This window comes from Bemisia tabaci, chromosome 8, assembly GCF_918797505.1.
Source record: "Bemisia tabaci chromosome 8, PGI_BMITA_v3".
NCBI classification, from domain to species: domain Eukaryota; kingdom Metazoa; phylum Arthropoda; class Insecta; order Hemiptera; family Aleyrodidae; genus Bemisia; species Bemisia tabaci.
Window position 1 is genome coordinate 9,992,467 of NC_092800.1, and position 14,651 is coordinate 10,007,117.

The 14,651-nt window shown below is 34.1% G+C and overlaps 2 protein-coding genes across 4 annotated transcripts; one reads left to right on the plus strand and one right to left on the minus strand.

Moving 5' to 3' along the window:
- Positions 1-242: 242 nt before the first annotated feature.
- On the plus strand, positions 243-11,078 carry LOC109033875 (endoplasmic reticulum-Golgi intermediate compartment protein 3). Its single transcript, XM_019046710.2, has 11 exons — positions 243-511; positions 1,536-1,694; positions 2,624-2,740; positions 3,193-3,233; positions 3,518-3,609; positions 4,314-4,479; positions 4,893-4,950; positions 5,445-5,585; positions 6,258-6,364; positions 7,140-7,234; positions 7,633-11,078. Exons 1-11 carry the CDS (start codon positions 400-402, stop codon positions 7,763-7,765), a joined length of 1,221 nt encoding a protein of 406 aa, XP_018902255.2. The 5' UTR covers positions 243-399; the 3' UTR covers positions 7,766-11,078.
- Positions 11,079-11,636: 558 nt separating this feature from the next.
- On the minus strand, positions 11,637-14,424 carry LOC109033879 (reactive oxygen species modulator 1). Of its 3 annotated transcripts, none has more exons than XM_019046723.2 (3): positions 14,266-14,424; positions 12,918-13,088; positions 11,637-12,008 (listed from the first exon to the last, which is right to left on the minus strand). In XM_019046723.2, exons 2-3 carry the CDS (start codon positions 13,052-13,054, stop codon positions 11,900-11,902), a joined length of 246 nt encoding a protein of 81 aa, XP_018902268.1. In that variant the 5' UTR covers positions 13,055-13,088; positions 14,266-14,424; the 3' UTR covers positions 11,637-11,899. The 3 variants fall into 3 exon arrangements, with proteins under 3 accessions (XP_018902268.1, XP_018902276.1, XP_018902285.1); XM_019046731.2 differs by lacking the exon at positions 14,266-14,424 and adding an exon at positions 14,038-14,259; XM_019046740.2 differs by lacking the exon at positions 14,266-14,424 and adding an exon at positions 14,032-14,254.
- Positions 14,425-14,651: the final 227 nt, after the last annotated feature.

Consider the following 14,651-nt stretch of genomic DNA (forward strand, 5'->3'; position numbering starts at 1 on the left):
ATATCTTTTATTTTTTTCCTTTTTTCCCTTAAATTGATTTTGTTGATAATTAATATAAAGAGATGTAATTTTGCCGAAGACAATTCAAATTTTAAATAAATAAAATCAAATGATATGTAGAATTTTTGAGATACTGGTGATGAATTAAAAAAGAGGACCCAACGAAATCTCCCCGAGCATTTTTCGTTGCAAGCTTGGGGAAACCTGTATAAACAAAACAACGTAAGCAAATTTCTAACCTCTTAAATTTTCGGCACGTATGTCGTATGCGCACCGCACTTACATTTATCTCCCCCCTCAAATAAATTAAAATTTTTTACTGTGATAAGAGTTGTCGATGTGTCATTTTCTCAGTTTTCTTCTGAAAATTCCCCTCTCTAATTTTTAATCTCATTAAACATGCAATGGCAGTCGAATGGCGTTCTCTCTTACTTCAACAAGCTGAAAAAGTTTGATGCCTTCTCCAAACCACTCGAGGACTTCCAAGAAAAGACTATCTATGGAGGTGCCGGTAAGCCACTTGATTTACGTGCTTATGCGACAATTTTTGCGTCCATTAAAATATTTCAAAAACTGTATTTTCTGAAGCACAGCTGACGAAACTCCAGTTGATGACATCAGGAACTTGGATTAGCGTTGCAGACATGTAAACATTAGCCGCCTTCACTATCTATGAATCTCTTTTACTGATAACCATACCAACACCTCCAGTTATCGTTTGTATCCCCTCCGCAGTTTTCACTGTAAGTGCTTGGAGATGAACTCAAGTCTGAAGCAGGGGCGGACTGGGAATATAAAATTAACGGGGAACATTGGTCTCTAAGTGCTTGGACCGGGCTATTTTACTTAGCTGTTTTTTTGCTAAGTAAAGAAACACTATGGTTCAAAATTATCCTCAATATCAACCACCCCGCTGGGATTTTTCCTTTTTCTCCCGCCTACCTAACCGCCTCTGATCTGAAGATATGTGAAGTGTTAATCAACTTCAACCAAAACAATATCGTAGTCTGCATTCTTCTCTACTCAGTTAGTCCTCAGTTTCTTATATCTTTACTGTAAGTACTGCTGTCTCTCTAGTTGTTAAACCACCTCTTCAGTGTTCTATTAGGCTTCTTTAGTAAGCCTCTAACGCTGAGGCCAAGTGCCTTTGGCTTCTCAGTCTTGGAGTAGGTCTACTTTGTAAATACAAGTTTGAAAATTTGACGTTTTGGACTTAGGGAGGACAACATTGGTTAAAGGGTATTATGGTGGTGCAAGTCGGCAATCACACAACTCGGTTTGCGATGTCGCAGACTTCCTGTCATACTTTATTTTTCAAATGGAAAACTACTCAAAGGCAATTTTTTTAAACTGCCGTAATTTTTCTTCTCTGTGCAAAAAAAAATTCTGCCAAAACTTCAAGGAATGATGTCAATTTGCTCTAGTTTAAAAAATAAAATCGAGGCAGAGATTTTCAGACACCGCAATCGAGACATGTGATTGCGGACTTACGTAGGTATTGCAATATTCTTATTTCATTATTTCTTTTCCCACAGTCACCATTGCTTGTTGGGTGATAATATTCTGGCTAGTCTTGTTGGAATGCATCGAATATAGCAGAAATTCAACAGTTGAGGAAATTTTTGTGGACACATCAAGAGACTCAAAATTACAAATCAATCTCGACATAGTTGTTCCTTCCATATCCTGTGATTGTAAGTATCATTTTATGTACGCGCTAATTGACTGAGGTGTTCTGTGAAAGTGAGCCACAAGAGCAGAAGCTCTGGTGAGTAAAGGAAACTTTTAGAATAAATTTGATTATCAGTCATTTACACTAATTTTCAGGATTGAGAAGCTGATCTATCAAAGATTAAATAATTGGTCAGTGAATCAGGAAATCTGTCATTTTCTTGTGTGCATACTCTTTCTTGTGGAAATGAAGAAAAAAGTATGATGCCACTTTCAATTGGGACTGAAATTTCCATGCAATGCCAAAAAAAATTTTCTATGAACATGTCGGTGTGTTTTGTTGGACATTTTGACATTTAAAAACACACCTGCGTGTTTACTGCAGATGCTTCAGTGTTCTGTATCAGCATGTGTAACAACAACTCAGGGATCCTAAACACAATGTTGTGTTGTCTGCAACACAATTTGTATCGTAGGACAAGAAGCCCCCCATTGGTATCGTAGGACCAAAGGTCCAAATGAACACACTTGTGTGTTTTTCAACAGTGTATAGCTCCTTGATACCTTTCAAGTAAATTCGAGCCTACATTAACCCCCTGTTTCTATACTCAGCAAAATATTCCAACCGGTTTCATAATACTTTGATGAACTTTTCAATCCTCTTTGGTTCTACAAATTGACCTAAAGTATTTTACCAAAGACTTTGAATTTCTTGATTCATATGGGTTAAGATAATCAAAGTAAATAGTTTAAACTAAAGGGCATGCCAATGTGACACCAAAGAGTGTTCAAATTGAAAATCTTTATGAAGTAAAGAGAAAAACTGATTTTATTTTTGGAATAAAAATATGAAACAAAAAATTAACTGACATTTGAATAGCTGCAATGCTAATAATTAATGTAAAATTCAGTTTAGATCTTGACATTTGTATAATTTTTTATTTTATTGCAGATCTTGCTTTGGATGCCGTGGATTCATCAGGAGAGCAACATCTCCAAATTGATCATAACATTTCAAAGAGGAGACTTGATCTCTCAGGAAAACCCATTGCTGAGCCGCAGAAAGAAAGTGAGTTGTTGCTTCTATTTCAGTAAATATGTATATGCATAGAAACTATTGAATGGAACAATTTGATAATAAGTATGAGAACTTTCAGTCGTCAGAAGGAAAATAAATTTGATTCAAAAGATTAATTGATGTAATTTGTTACAATGATGAGAATCATTGTCTTGAAAACTACCCTTCTTTCCTTAAGATTCCTTCCGAAATGTGCGTTTAAACTTGCTTCTTCTGAGCTAATTCTTTTAATTCTAACAGCCAGAACTTGAAATCACTTATAAAAGTCAATAGAAAATTATCTGATGATCAGCAACTTTTGTCTCCATAAACTTTATGATTAAAAGCCCTTATGCCTTTCTTCTATGGTTTCTAATCCTTTGTTTTTTGTCCGTATGGCTGATAATTTTACTTTCATTGCTATCTTTACAAATACAAACTCACTTTTTTGTTTTACTTCTTAGATGTTGGCGGAAAGTCCATACAAAAACTGTATTCTAAAGTGGTAAGTTAAATATTTTCTTTGATCTCTTTTTCTTTTTCACATTCCTTGTAGCTTATAGTGTTAGTAGTTTTTACTGGATAATCAGTGAAGGTAAGAGGGGGAGGGGAAAGAAAAATTACTTTTTTAAAAAAATATCGATTACGGTATCATTGTTGTTAATCCCTGCATATCTTCTTATTGAAATTTTTACCATTTTTGCTGCAATTATTCTGAAAATTGCAATTTTGGAAGATAAAGCCTTCAGATTGAAAATTATCTGAATTTTTCATTTTTTTTTTTTTCAGAATGTCTCAAAAACTGAAGATAGCTCGAATGAAACAGCCGTTGATACCAAAGACAAATGTGGTTCGTGTTATGGAGCAGGCTTTGCTGGACAGTAAGTGAACATATAGATTTCATCTTTTTTCACTGAGAAAACTGAATCAAATGATTCTCAACCATAGGTTTTTTCTTGAAAATTTAGCAAGGGTAATTAAAGGTTAGAGGTCATACGTACTTTTTGTATTTATAATTCTTTATTTTATTTTGATTTTAATTGGACCCATCATTTGTGAAACAATTTTTACCCATCTTTGGTGACAGTTTTGATGGTGAAAATTGAAATTTGGAAGTTGGAACTCTCCTATCAAAACGTTATAATAGTGTTTCTTCATGACATTTGAAAATATCAAACAAGCTGTGGTGATCAATAATCTGTTTGATTTTAATCAGCTTCGCCGTGACGCTATCAGTTCATCATTTCCCATAAGTCTAAACTATTTCTTTATCTAACTCAAGTCACAAATAGTTTATTATCTCAGATAAGTCTTCTTTCAAAATTGTTTTGTAAATTTTTTTCTTCTCTTTCTTTTTGTTATCTTCATATGCTCTTTCTTTAGTGTAAAACGTTCATACTCTTTCAAAAGACCACAAGTGATTTACTCTCAGTAAAGACTTGTATTTTAATGTATTCATTTTTGCTTTTGATGTCATTAACTCCCATGAAAGGCACCCAGGTGAAATTAAATTCCTCTACTTACAAGGTCTCGAATGGGGTACTGAAATTGTCGGATTCAATGCAGTGTAATATTTTATTTTTAGATGCTGCAACACGTGTGAAGAAGTGAAAGAGGCGTACAGGAAAAGATCATGGGCCATTTCAGATCTCTCAACCATTGAGCAATGCAAACATGATAAAAAGTCGAATAAATCAAAAAATGCGTTCAATGAAGGATGTCAAATTTTTGGATTCATGGAAGTCAACCGTGTAAGTATCTCAATTTTTACAATATGTACCTCAGTAGTTTTACATTAATATTTGTAAGATCACATTGACCACCTGATCACTGTGTATCAAGTAACCTATTTGCGTACTAGCATTTTTTTTGCCGGCCACTCCCTGGAATACAAATTTATTTGGCGAAAATCAGCAACTTTTGATATCTCTAATTAGCCCCAAAATGTATCTAACTATGCTGAAAATTGAGGTACCTTGCATTCACAATACACTCTAAAACTTTGCTTGACTTTAAATTGACTTTGAAAAGAATCTGGTGACAGCTTATCTGTGGATTAACATCTTATGCAGAAGTCATTCCCTATGCTAAAACCAAGTTTTTTCTTTTTCTGCAAACAATGGTAAGAATTGCCTGTATATCAATGGAACTTATTTTTTTTCAGGTAAGCGGTGGATTCCACATAGCACCTGGAGAGAGTTTTTCAATCAATCATGTTCATGGTAAGGAAATAAGCATTGTCCTGTTGCATTGGTGTATTTGTCACTGGTTAATGGTAATATTGGAATATCAACCCTCGTTTTCCAAAAACAAAAATCCCCTTAACTGGGAATTTAGGTAATTAAATTGATACCAAGAATATCTAACCACCAATTACCTGACCAATGATTATCTGATGCACTCAAAATTGAGTTTTTAGTCTCTAGTAAGTCAGTTGACATGGCGAAATCCGGTTTTTGAGCAAAAATTGATTGTACAAGTGCGGTTTTTAGTCTTTTTCAATTAATGGCTTACAAATTCAATAGGAAATTGGCCAGGTTGTCTACTTTTTTACAAACAGAGCATAGAAAGGATTTTTTTCAGTATTTTTTTGGTGGTTCCGATTGACTTTTTGGATATCAGCCGCAGCCTCTGCTAGAAATTGCTGGGTAATCGGAACATTACTGTTATCTAATTTCATTTCTTCTCTTTATGATATGCTTGTTTCTGTCCACAGTTCATGATGTACAGCCTTTCTCATCATCTTCATTCAATACGACACATCGTATAAGGCATCTCTCATTTGGGCAGAAAGTTGATGGAGTGCCTGGAAGCACAACGAACCCATTAGATGGAACAGAAAATATTGCAGAGAAAGGTAAGGTATTCATCTTTTTTCAAGGTTTAGCATTGTTGCAGTGAGATGTTTAAGGAGGAATAACGCTACAATAGTAATATTTACCCTAACTTGTTAGGTTTATCTGATTAGCACCAAGAAGCACCATGAGCAATTTTTTGATAAAACACACTTTTGTACCTTTTTTTTTATATTTTTGCTTGTAATAATGTGAAAAAAATACCCAAGGAAGCTTTTTATTTTACTGTGTGAACTGATTCTAAAAATAAAACATTGCGTCTAAAGTACAATTCAATGTACTTTATTTAAAAATTGTCCTAAAGAAGAAGAAAAAGAACATATAATTTACTGAGAGTAAAAAAAATTAAAGTAAAGATGTGTAAATCTAATTGATTATAATTTTTTTATTTGTGAGAGTTGGTGATTTCGCCAATGTCTGTCAAAATCCAACATATAGACGAAAGTCTCATCATAATGGAAAAAAGCTCACTCATGTAACGCTTTCCCTCAAAGATACATTCTGTTCAGTGCATAATTGCACTCAAGAAAGGCCATGCGTCAAACCGTGACTGTTTTGTATTTTTTCATTCTGGGAGGGAACCAAAACGTTAGTTCTCATCCATTTGTTTTACCTGCAGTCTCTTTATACGGTCAAAACAATTTATTCTTAAATGTTATCTGGTTTCTTTCCAGGTTCTACAATGTTCCAGAATTATATTAAAATAGTTCCTACATTATATCAAAGAAGTGATGGCAGTTTATTTTACACCAATCAATTCTCGGTGACCAAACATGTTAAGGTAATGATGATTTCAGTGCAGAACTAAAATCTTTAAATTTTACTTTTTCTACGCGTAAATTACCCGCTTCTTATCACTATAACCCAAGCAATGTAAACCAGTCTTTTGTACCTTTAGGAACTTTTATCTCTCAAACACAGTTTTATTTCTAAAAATGCGGAGGAAAAAGATTTGTAGCCACTGCAAAATTTTTCATCATATTCTCAAATTTTGGATTTTAACCTCGTCCCTACAACTCAACAAAAAGCTCTCCAACCCTTCAATCCTTTGTCTTTAAGATTCTTTATGAACCAAGAAAATTTTCATATTGGTACATCTCAGATCTCGTTCTCTATTATTATGCGAGAGATGTTCCAGCTGCTCTGATTGGATGCACATGGGGAATATACTCATTACCTCTTCTGCAATACAAGAAGGATCGAATCACAAATACTGCCTTTCCGTTTATGTAAATTTTCATTTTTTAAAATTATTCATATCTTTTGCTGCCTTCTCTGCAAGCACCTCTGATAAACCACACCAGTTTTCCGATTTTATTCAGTCAAAAAAAGCAGCGTAGATATTCGTCAGAATTTTTTCTCTATCTATAACTTGGACGAGTTTTTTCTGCAATGAAAAAATATCAGAGATCGAAAGTCTCCCTGTATGTATATGGGATATGCACAATATACATCTCCCTACGAATACTTGGAAAAAATGTCTCCCAAGGAGGATTATCTACTTGTGTTTATGGTAACAAAAGAATTTGTCAGTGAAGGAACAATTTTTGTTACAGGTCATCTCCCAGTACTCCGGCGAATCAGGAATGCCGGGGATATTTTTCTCCTATGAACTGTCACCTCTCATGGTTAAAATAAGTGATGAACCAAAGTGAGTATTCATCCTCATTGCATTTTTTAATGTTTATCTCTCAGATTTGCTTTCATTAAACTGCTGTATCAGGAGTAAAAAACAAAGAAATCATATTAAGTCTACCTGAGAAATTTTTGATGTTTCAAAAACCTCTAAGATTTTGGAGCTCTATTTAAAAATTAGAATGATTTATTTGATGGCCTCCTGCTGTCATCATCAGCTCTTAATTCACAGAGGCACTTGAGTTTGAGTGTTTTTAATTTCCGGTTTTCTCTATTTCATTGATTAGCTCACAGTGTGTTGCCTCGGTTTCTCATTTGTTTTGTTTCGTTTTTTGTTAATTTAGGTTTTGCACTTATACACCTATTTTGACATTTTTGCTGTCATCTTACTTACTTTCGATCATTTTGTTTCAGATCCCTGGGACATCTGTGCACAGAAATTTGCTGCATAATAAGTGGTGTGTACTTCACGTTCATGCTGATGGATACCCTTCTGTACAGATCTAGCAAAGTCTTTGTTAAAATGGAAATTGGCAAAGCCCATTAATGTGATATTTATTAATAAGTGTGTTTTTAAATGTTTATAATTTTTATGTAATGTTTTTGACCTCAGTTTCAATTTTGCTAAGAGGAGGCTTCACAATTTTGACCTGATATAGCTGCCCATTTTCTAAATCTGGCACTTTTTTTTCTGTTTAATGGAGCCAAATAAGAAATTTTGTGTTTTTGACAAGCGATCTTTTAGCAGATCATAGGTAGTCATGTGAGCTATGTTAGTCTTTCTTTCTCAACTTCATAAATTCAAAGTTATCCAAAAATGAAGTAATAAAGAAAAAAAAGTGTGATTTACAAGTTCTGATTACTGTTTTACTTGTGAAGCAATATGAAAATGTTGGGATATCAGTGTTGAAACTGCAGGAACGCGTATTTCATTTGGAGTGTTTCAAAATCTCTGCGACCATTTTTTTTTTATAAAAGGAGAACAAACCAGCTATTGCTTGAAATTTTCACAGAATATCCATCACACAGATTAGAATAATCAGTAAAATTTTCAAGGAATAACATTGAGTATTTTTCACTCTTAAAAAGAAGGTACGACAGAAAATCTGCAACATCTCAAACCAAGATACACGTCTCTGCAGTTTCACCATTTGTATGTAGCTCTGTTACCTACAAAAATGCCAGCAATTTGTTTTTATTTTTCGAAGGAGTATAACTAAAGCAGCTTTAAGTGTCAGCTTTTAGCTTTTCAGGAGTGCAAAATGTTCCCTAAGAAAAAATAAAATAATGGAAAAAATAATTAGACGGTTTGCTTTTGTCAAGCTAATTTACCCTACGTCCTCATGATATAGGATAAATAATTAAGCTACCCAAAAAAATTCAAATTTTTAGTTTTCTGAGCCCATGGTTTCCTCTAAAAATTAATTTTCATGTACTTGAAGACATCCAGCGTCTGCTAAAATTTGCAGAAATGGAGATTTTCTGCACTCCTGAGGCATTTATGAACCATTCCAATTTTTTTTTAAAATTTTTAAGCTATGATCATTTTCATTTTTTTCTTCGGTCTTGTATTATATATTGCTTTGGAAGTAGCAGATACAATTACTTCCTTTCTGTCAAAATGCATGAAGACTACAAAGGAAGCTTACCTCATTTACAAGTGATAAAATATCGTCACATCTATTTAGTAATCTTGCCTGCGTGTTTCTGAAATATGAGGTAAAAAAAGTACCACCAATTTTTTTTTCTTTACTTTTTTGTTGCTGTTGAAGCAAGTTTTATTGTTAGTCATCACCATCAGAAAGTTCAACTTCCTAGATAGCCCTGTCATTTTGTTTCTCTTCAAGGTTTAGAAGTTTTAAACGAACATAGCAAAATAATCCAGTATTAAATAGATTGTTTAAAGGAAGAATGAAGGTAGAGCTCACCACAATTGTTTTATTATGAAACTCGGTGTTTTATCGATGGCGCGAGTGCGAAACCATGTAAATTAATTGCGGTGTTTCAAAATTTCCACTCCTATTTTAGTCTTTCCGAGAAAAACAACGCTGACTTTTTAGCTTGAACTCTGCAACGCCGCAAGAAATACGTGGTTCGGCACTTCGGCCATCGATACACTCCTTATTATCATGCTCAAGTTCACTGGTGAGGTGCCTCTCTGCAACGCTTGTATGAGAATCTCTCACTTGAAAATTTGTCAACGACGATTTTTAATCAAAATCCCAATAGGTTTAATTTAAAATTGCAGCCTCTTGATTCTAAATGCTTCCATATTTTCCCTATGTGTACGTGTGTTGAATATTATGAAGAGCTTTTTGTGAATTGCTAATTTCTTGTTTCTTACATCGTTTTACATATTCATAAGCAATTTCGTCCTTTAGGTGTTGCTGCTAATGCTAAGCAATCAATATGCTTAACTAAATCATGTTATTTTCTTATGCAGACAATGATGTGAAAAAATAGTATGTGTGTGGCAAGATAAACGGAGAAACTACGAGACCACGTGTTTCGTTTGCAATGTTTAAAAATCTCTGTTCCACCTTTATTTTTCGCAAAGAGAACAAATCAATATTATTCCTTGGAATTTTCTCAACTTTTTCTTCGCACGGAAAAGAAAAATCATGAAAGTTTATGAGAATTGACGTTCAGTTGCTTTCCATTTGAAAAATGGATTTTGACAGGAAGTCTGTAATATCGTAAACGGAGATACAACGAGATACATGGTCTGGTGGTCTCACCGTCAATACATCCAAATAAGATAGTTTAAAAGCAGATCGATGGTGAACTGCAGAGATGTGTACCTTGGTTTGGAGCGTTGCAGACTTTCTACGTAAAGGTCATTTTTTTAAAACTTTTGTGATTTTTCTTCTATCTTTATGTAGAGAATACTACATTAAGTGAACATTTCAAGCCATAATGTTAAAACGGTCTTCATTTAGAATATAGAACAGGAGAGGAGATTTAGGGGCACAGCAACCGACATACGTATTCCTGCAGTTTCATCATCGATATATTACTTGTTGCCTGATGGGAAGTCAACATGCCTTTTTTAAAATATCCAAGGACTCACTTAATAGCATAAACACGGAGTCTGTTTGGCATGTGAGGTTATTTTGTGAAATCATTCATTCCCAGATGTATCTTTATAAAGTGATGCAATATTGTTATGAACACCAACCAAAGATACAATGTAAAGGATGCCGCAGCAGTGGATAGGAATCTCCCGAATCTCAAAAGCTGTGAAGGAGCGTTAATTTTATAGATTTTTACGTTTAATGATAATTCTTAGATGCCCCATTTTAACATTTTCTGTCGCTTTACTGTTGGAAAGTGTTCCAGTGTCTGTTAAGTCGCAAGTAACCAGAATTTTCTTTATATTTTCATCAAGGCCAATCGGGAGACTACTCTCCCTGCCTAAAAATTGTATTTTATTCTAAGTATTTTGTTTGTGTGAATTTTTTTGTTAATTATTCTAATCATATTTTCAGGGCTTTGTTGTGATTGATTCACCAACCCGACTGCATGTTCTAGTCGATCATGTATATTTCTCCAACCAAATAGACAGAATATATGTAAATTGCGTGGAGGTATTTCACACTTCATGAATCGTTTTTATATTTTGGCACTATTTTTCTGTTGTGGCCGTGTTAGCACACGTACAAATTTTGTATCAAATCTCGAAGAACCTTCGATCATCTCAATTCTGTGCTCTTTTTCTTTGCTTCCTCGTAAGGAGCATTGTGATTTTAGAAAGAGATGACTTGAATAAATTGCAAATCAATAGGCAGTGCAATATTCTTTTTTTACAGGATTTCTCTCTGTTTTGGATATGAAATAAATTATTTACACATTCACTCTCATTTTAGAAATTCCACTTTTTTCCCTGCCAGATTTCATTTTTGCGACCTGAGATAGTGAACTATTTTTCTTATATTCATGAATTATAACTCTGAAGTTTCAAGCAGCGTTGCTACAATCATCCCAGGAAATGTCAGGAAATTTTGAATTGTTAGGAAATAATTGAATCACTGAGAACGAAAACGCACCTACTCAAAAAAAAGAAAATAATCAAAACACACACAAAACTGCGCAGTAGTTGAAGAGTTAGCACAAGAAAAAGATTTTTTGTGCCGTAAGACAAGTACTTGAGGACACTTTAAAGGTCCAAGTTGGAACACATGCGTTAACTTCAATGACCTTAATGAAAACTGACTCTCTTTAATGAAAATTGAGCATTTTTGAGTTACCGAGTTGGTGTGTTTTCGTTCTCACTGATTCAATTGTCAAGTTACCTTCAGTTTGATTTTAGGTCAAAATGTCACTGCCGAAATTAGTTCAGCAGCAACACTTTGAAAATGTTATTCTTGGCAGTTGCCACGAGAGAACCCTATTCATTTAACATGGAAATGAAAAGATCATTTGTGATTATTGGTATCACATTTACTTAAACAAAATGACATTAAAACAACTGAAATTAACAGAGAAGGAATCAAATGCAGAATGTAGGAATTAAATCCTGCAGTTCAGTCTAAAATTACTTCTTAGCTTGATTATTTGCTAAACTAAACAAAGATCATGAAACAGCAGAGAGGGTAAGGTACCTATTTGAGACAACTGTAGCTAAAAATAGGCTCAGCTACAGATGTTGATTTGGTTTCAAGAATAGTCTGCTTCTAGGAGACTAACACCGAATACCAGTACCAATTGCCATGAACGTGCCGAAACTACCTCCTCCTTGTACCATAACTTTACCGACATTATTCACAAGCTCTCGCCCTCTTAGCCCGTACCTTTAAACAAAACAACAAAAATGCATTACACAATGTGAAAAAAGGGAAAAATTAATCAGATAAAAATAAACACAAGAAATACATTCACTGCACCCATTACTCTTATAACAAGTCAAATTAAACTTTATTACTTGAACTTTGGAAAGTCCCTAATAGTATCCTGTTCATTCAGAAATACAAAATCTCTTCTTCGTACCTTCACAAATTTATCTCTTTTTTTTCTTGCTTGCTTGAAAATATTGATTTTTACCCTTGTACAGCAAACTTGTGAGAGAAAATAGAAAAAAGTAATCCAGGGAAGCCTCTAATTTAATTTAATCGATCTTCTTGAGGGTAAATTCCTTTTCAATTTCAAATCCTTCAGGTCGACGTTTTGATGTATGCTTTAAGCTTGAGCCACTGAGCCTCATTTAGAAGTCAACCCCAGTGCATCCTTCATTTCCTTTTTCCTAGCACTTAGATCTCAAAAGAAACATTGCAAAAAGAAAAATAAAACAAATAGGAAATAAGGCTAAAAATCATTACCTACTTTAAAACCCTAGAAAAAAAGAAAGTAATTAGTATTTTTTTTTTAAAGTTTGAAGCCTTATTTCCCTTGTATTTTTTTCTTCTTACACTGTTCCATTCTCATGGGCTGCTTTGTAAAATTTTATCAAATTTTACAAAATTCAACTTCTTTTCCTGGTTGTACACTTGAAAATATTGGTTTTCCCCACCTACAGTGTACTTAAGTGCGTTAGAGTTTCTATGATTACTTACTTACTAAAACAATGAGATCCTTAGTTGATGAGTACAACTGATTAAGAATTTCATGAAAAAAGTTGTTTTTCAGCAACACTTTGCAAATGATACTTCTTAAAATTTTCTGAAATTTGAAGAAATGAGAAATCAGGCTTTAAAATTGATTACCTAAATGCATTAAAGCCCCCGAAAAGGCCTCCTGTTGCCATGCCGACGCAGAAGCCGATCATGAATCCCATTTTCATTCTGTCGAAACAGGATGGTCCAGACTGTGACACTCCACCCACTCCTAATGGAACTGGCATTTTGCTTTAATGTACTTTTCTCGCCTTTAGAAATCTGTGGACAAATAATAAAATATTATAATAAATATTGTAAATAACAAAATGATAAAAGTCACAGAGCTATGCCATTAATTTAAGTAAATGAGAAAACCAAACTAAAATTCTAGTTTCTATCAATGAAGTAAGTACATGGAAGGTTGACAAAGTTCAAGCAGAAAATTTGTTTCTGGAAAAATGCGCAATTTTTTTTTTTTTTCAGCAATCCAAAATTCTTATCCTATCGGATATCTCCCAGAAGTTACCGTGAAAATATTCCTGGAAAGCTACGGCTAGTTTCCTCATTGGAAAGAACGTCCAGGGAAAATGACCACTGCATGCTGACTGACATCTTAAGCAATAAAGACAAGACTAGGTTTTTAAGGAGTCTTCCTACCCATTAATGAAATTAAGGGTTGATATTTTAAATGATTTATTAATTACGCTTCAACACTAAAATACCATGACTTTAAAGATTAGGCTACTTGATTGAAGGGATGCATAAAGTTTTCCCCAAAATTTTCAAAGCTGAGACCTTCACTGATGTTTATTATTTACAAATTGTCCCAAATTAGCAGAATTAAGTACTCTGCAATTGATACAAAAAACATCCTGATACAGCGACTTCCGAAGAAACTTGCGACTTGCACGCTGTGGCACTCTGGCATTCCCAAATTTCGGAGTCTCCTATTTCTCTTTTGATCATGATTACTTGATTAGGAAGCATCTTCACCCCTGCTCGATTCTCAGCTTCTAATACTACCTATCTACAGAGTCTGTCTCATGTTGTCAGGTCCAGGTTTCGGCTCCTGATTTATTGATTGCAACTTAGACTTTAAACAATGTTACAATATGGGAATACATACTACATACAATAAAATACTTGGATATTTCTATTATCGATCAGCAATCTCTGTATTTACGTTGATGCATACTTAGGTGCGAACTGGACAAACGCTTACCAGTACCTGTGTTAACTCTCCATTGCTCTAGGTTGAAATTACTGAGTTTAATTCCAATTAGAAGCAGCGTGAACTAATGAAGTTCTTGAATTTATGAAACGATAATAGTATTTCTGAAGGTTATTGCTTGCATCATATCGGTAAAACTATGAACCCAGGTAGGTATTGCTCAACACTTGCGGGCAAAGGTGCTGATTGAAGAACCCATAAAGCGATGATATAAACACTACGAACCAATGAGGATTGAGATTACTAGTAGATTGATTTTCTGCGCAAATCAACTGCTGTGCTTGAAGACTTGAACTTTAAAAACGCACATTTCAGCACAATTTCGGAAACTTGCAGTTACTGTATTTATAACCTCAAAAATGTAAACATGGTGCAACGAAGGTCAACAACCACCGGCAATGACTCATCCTTGGCGGCAATTTTAAATGTACGACCTTGCCTCCCCGCAGTATTTGATTGAAGAAAAAGTTCTAAGGACCTCCGATTAGGCGATTCATTACAAGTTTTTTTTTTTTTTTTTTTTTTTTTTTTTTTTTTTTTTTTTTTTGAGTTTTTTTTTTGGCTTCTATTCCTTTATATTGATAAGTTAGGAATCTACAGCCATCTATAGA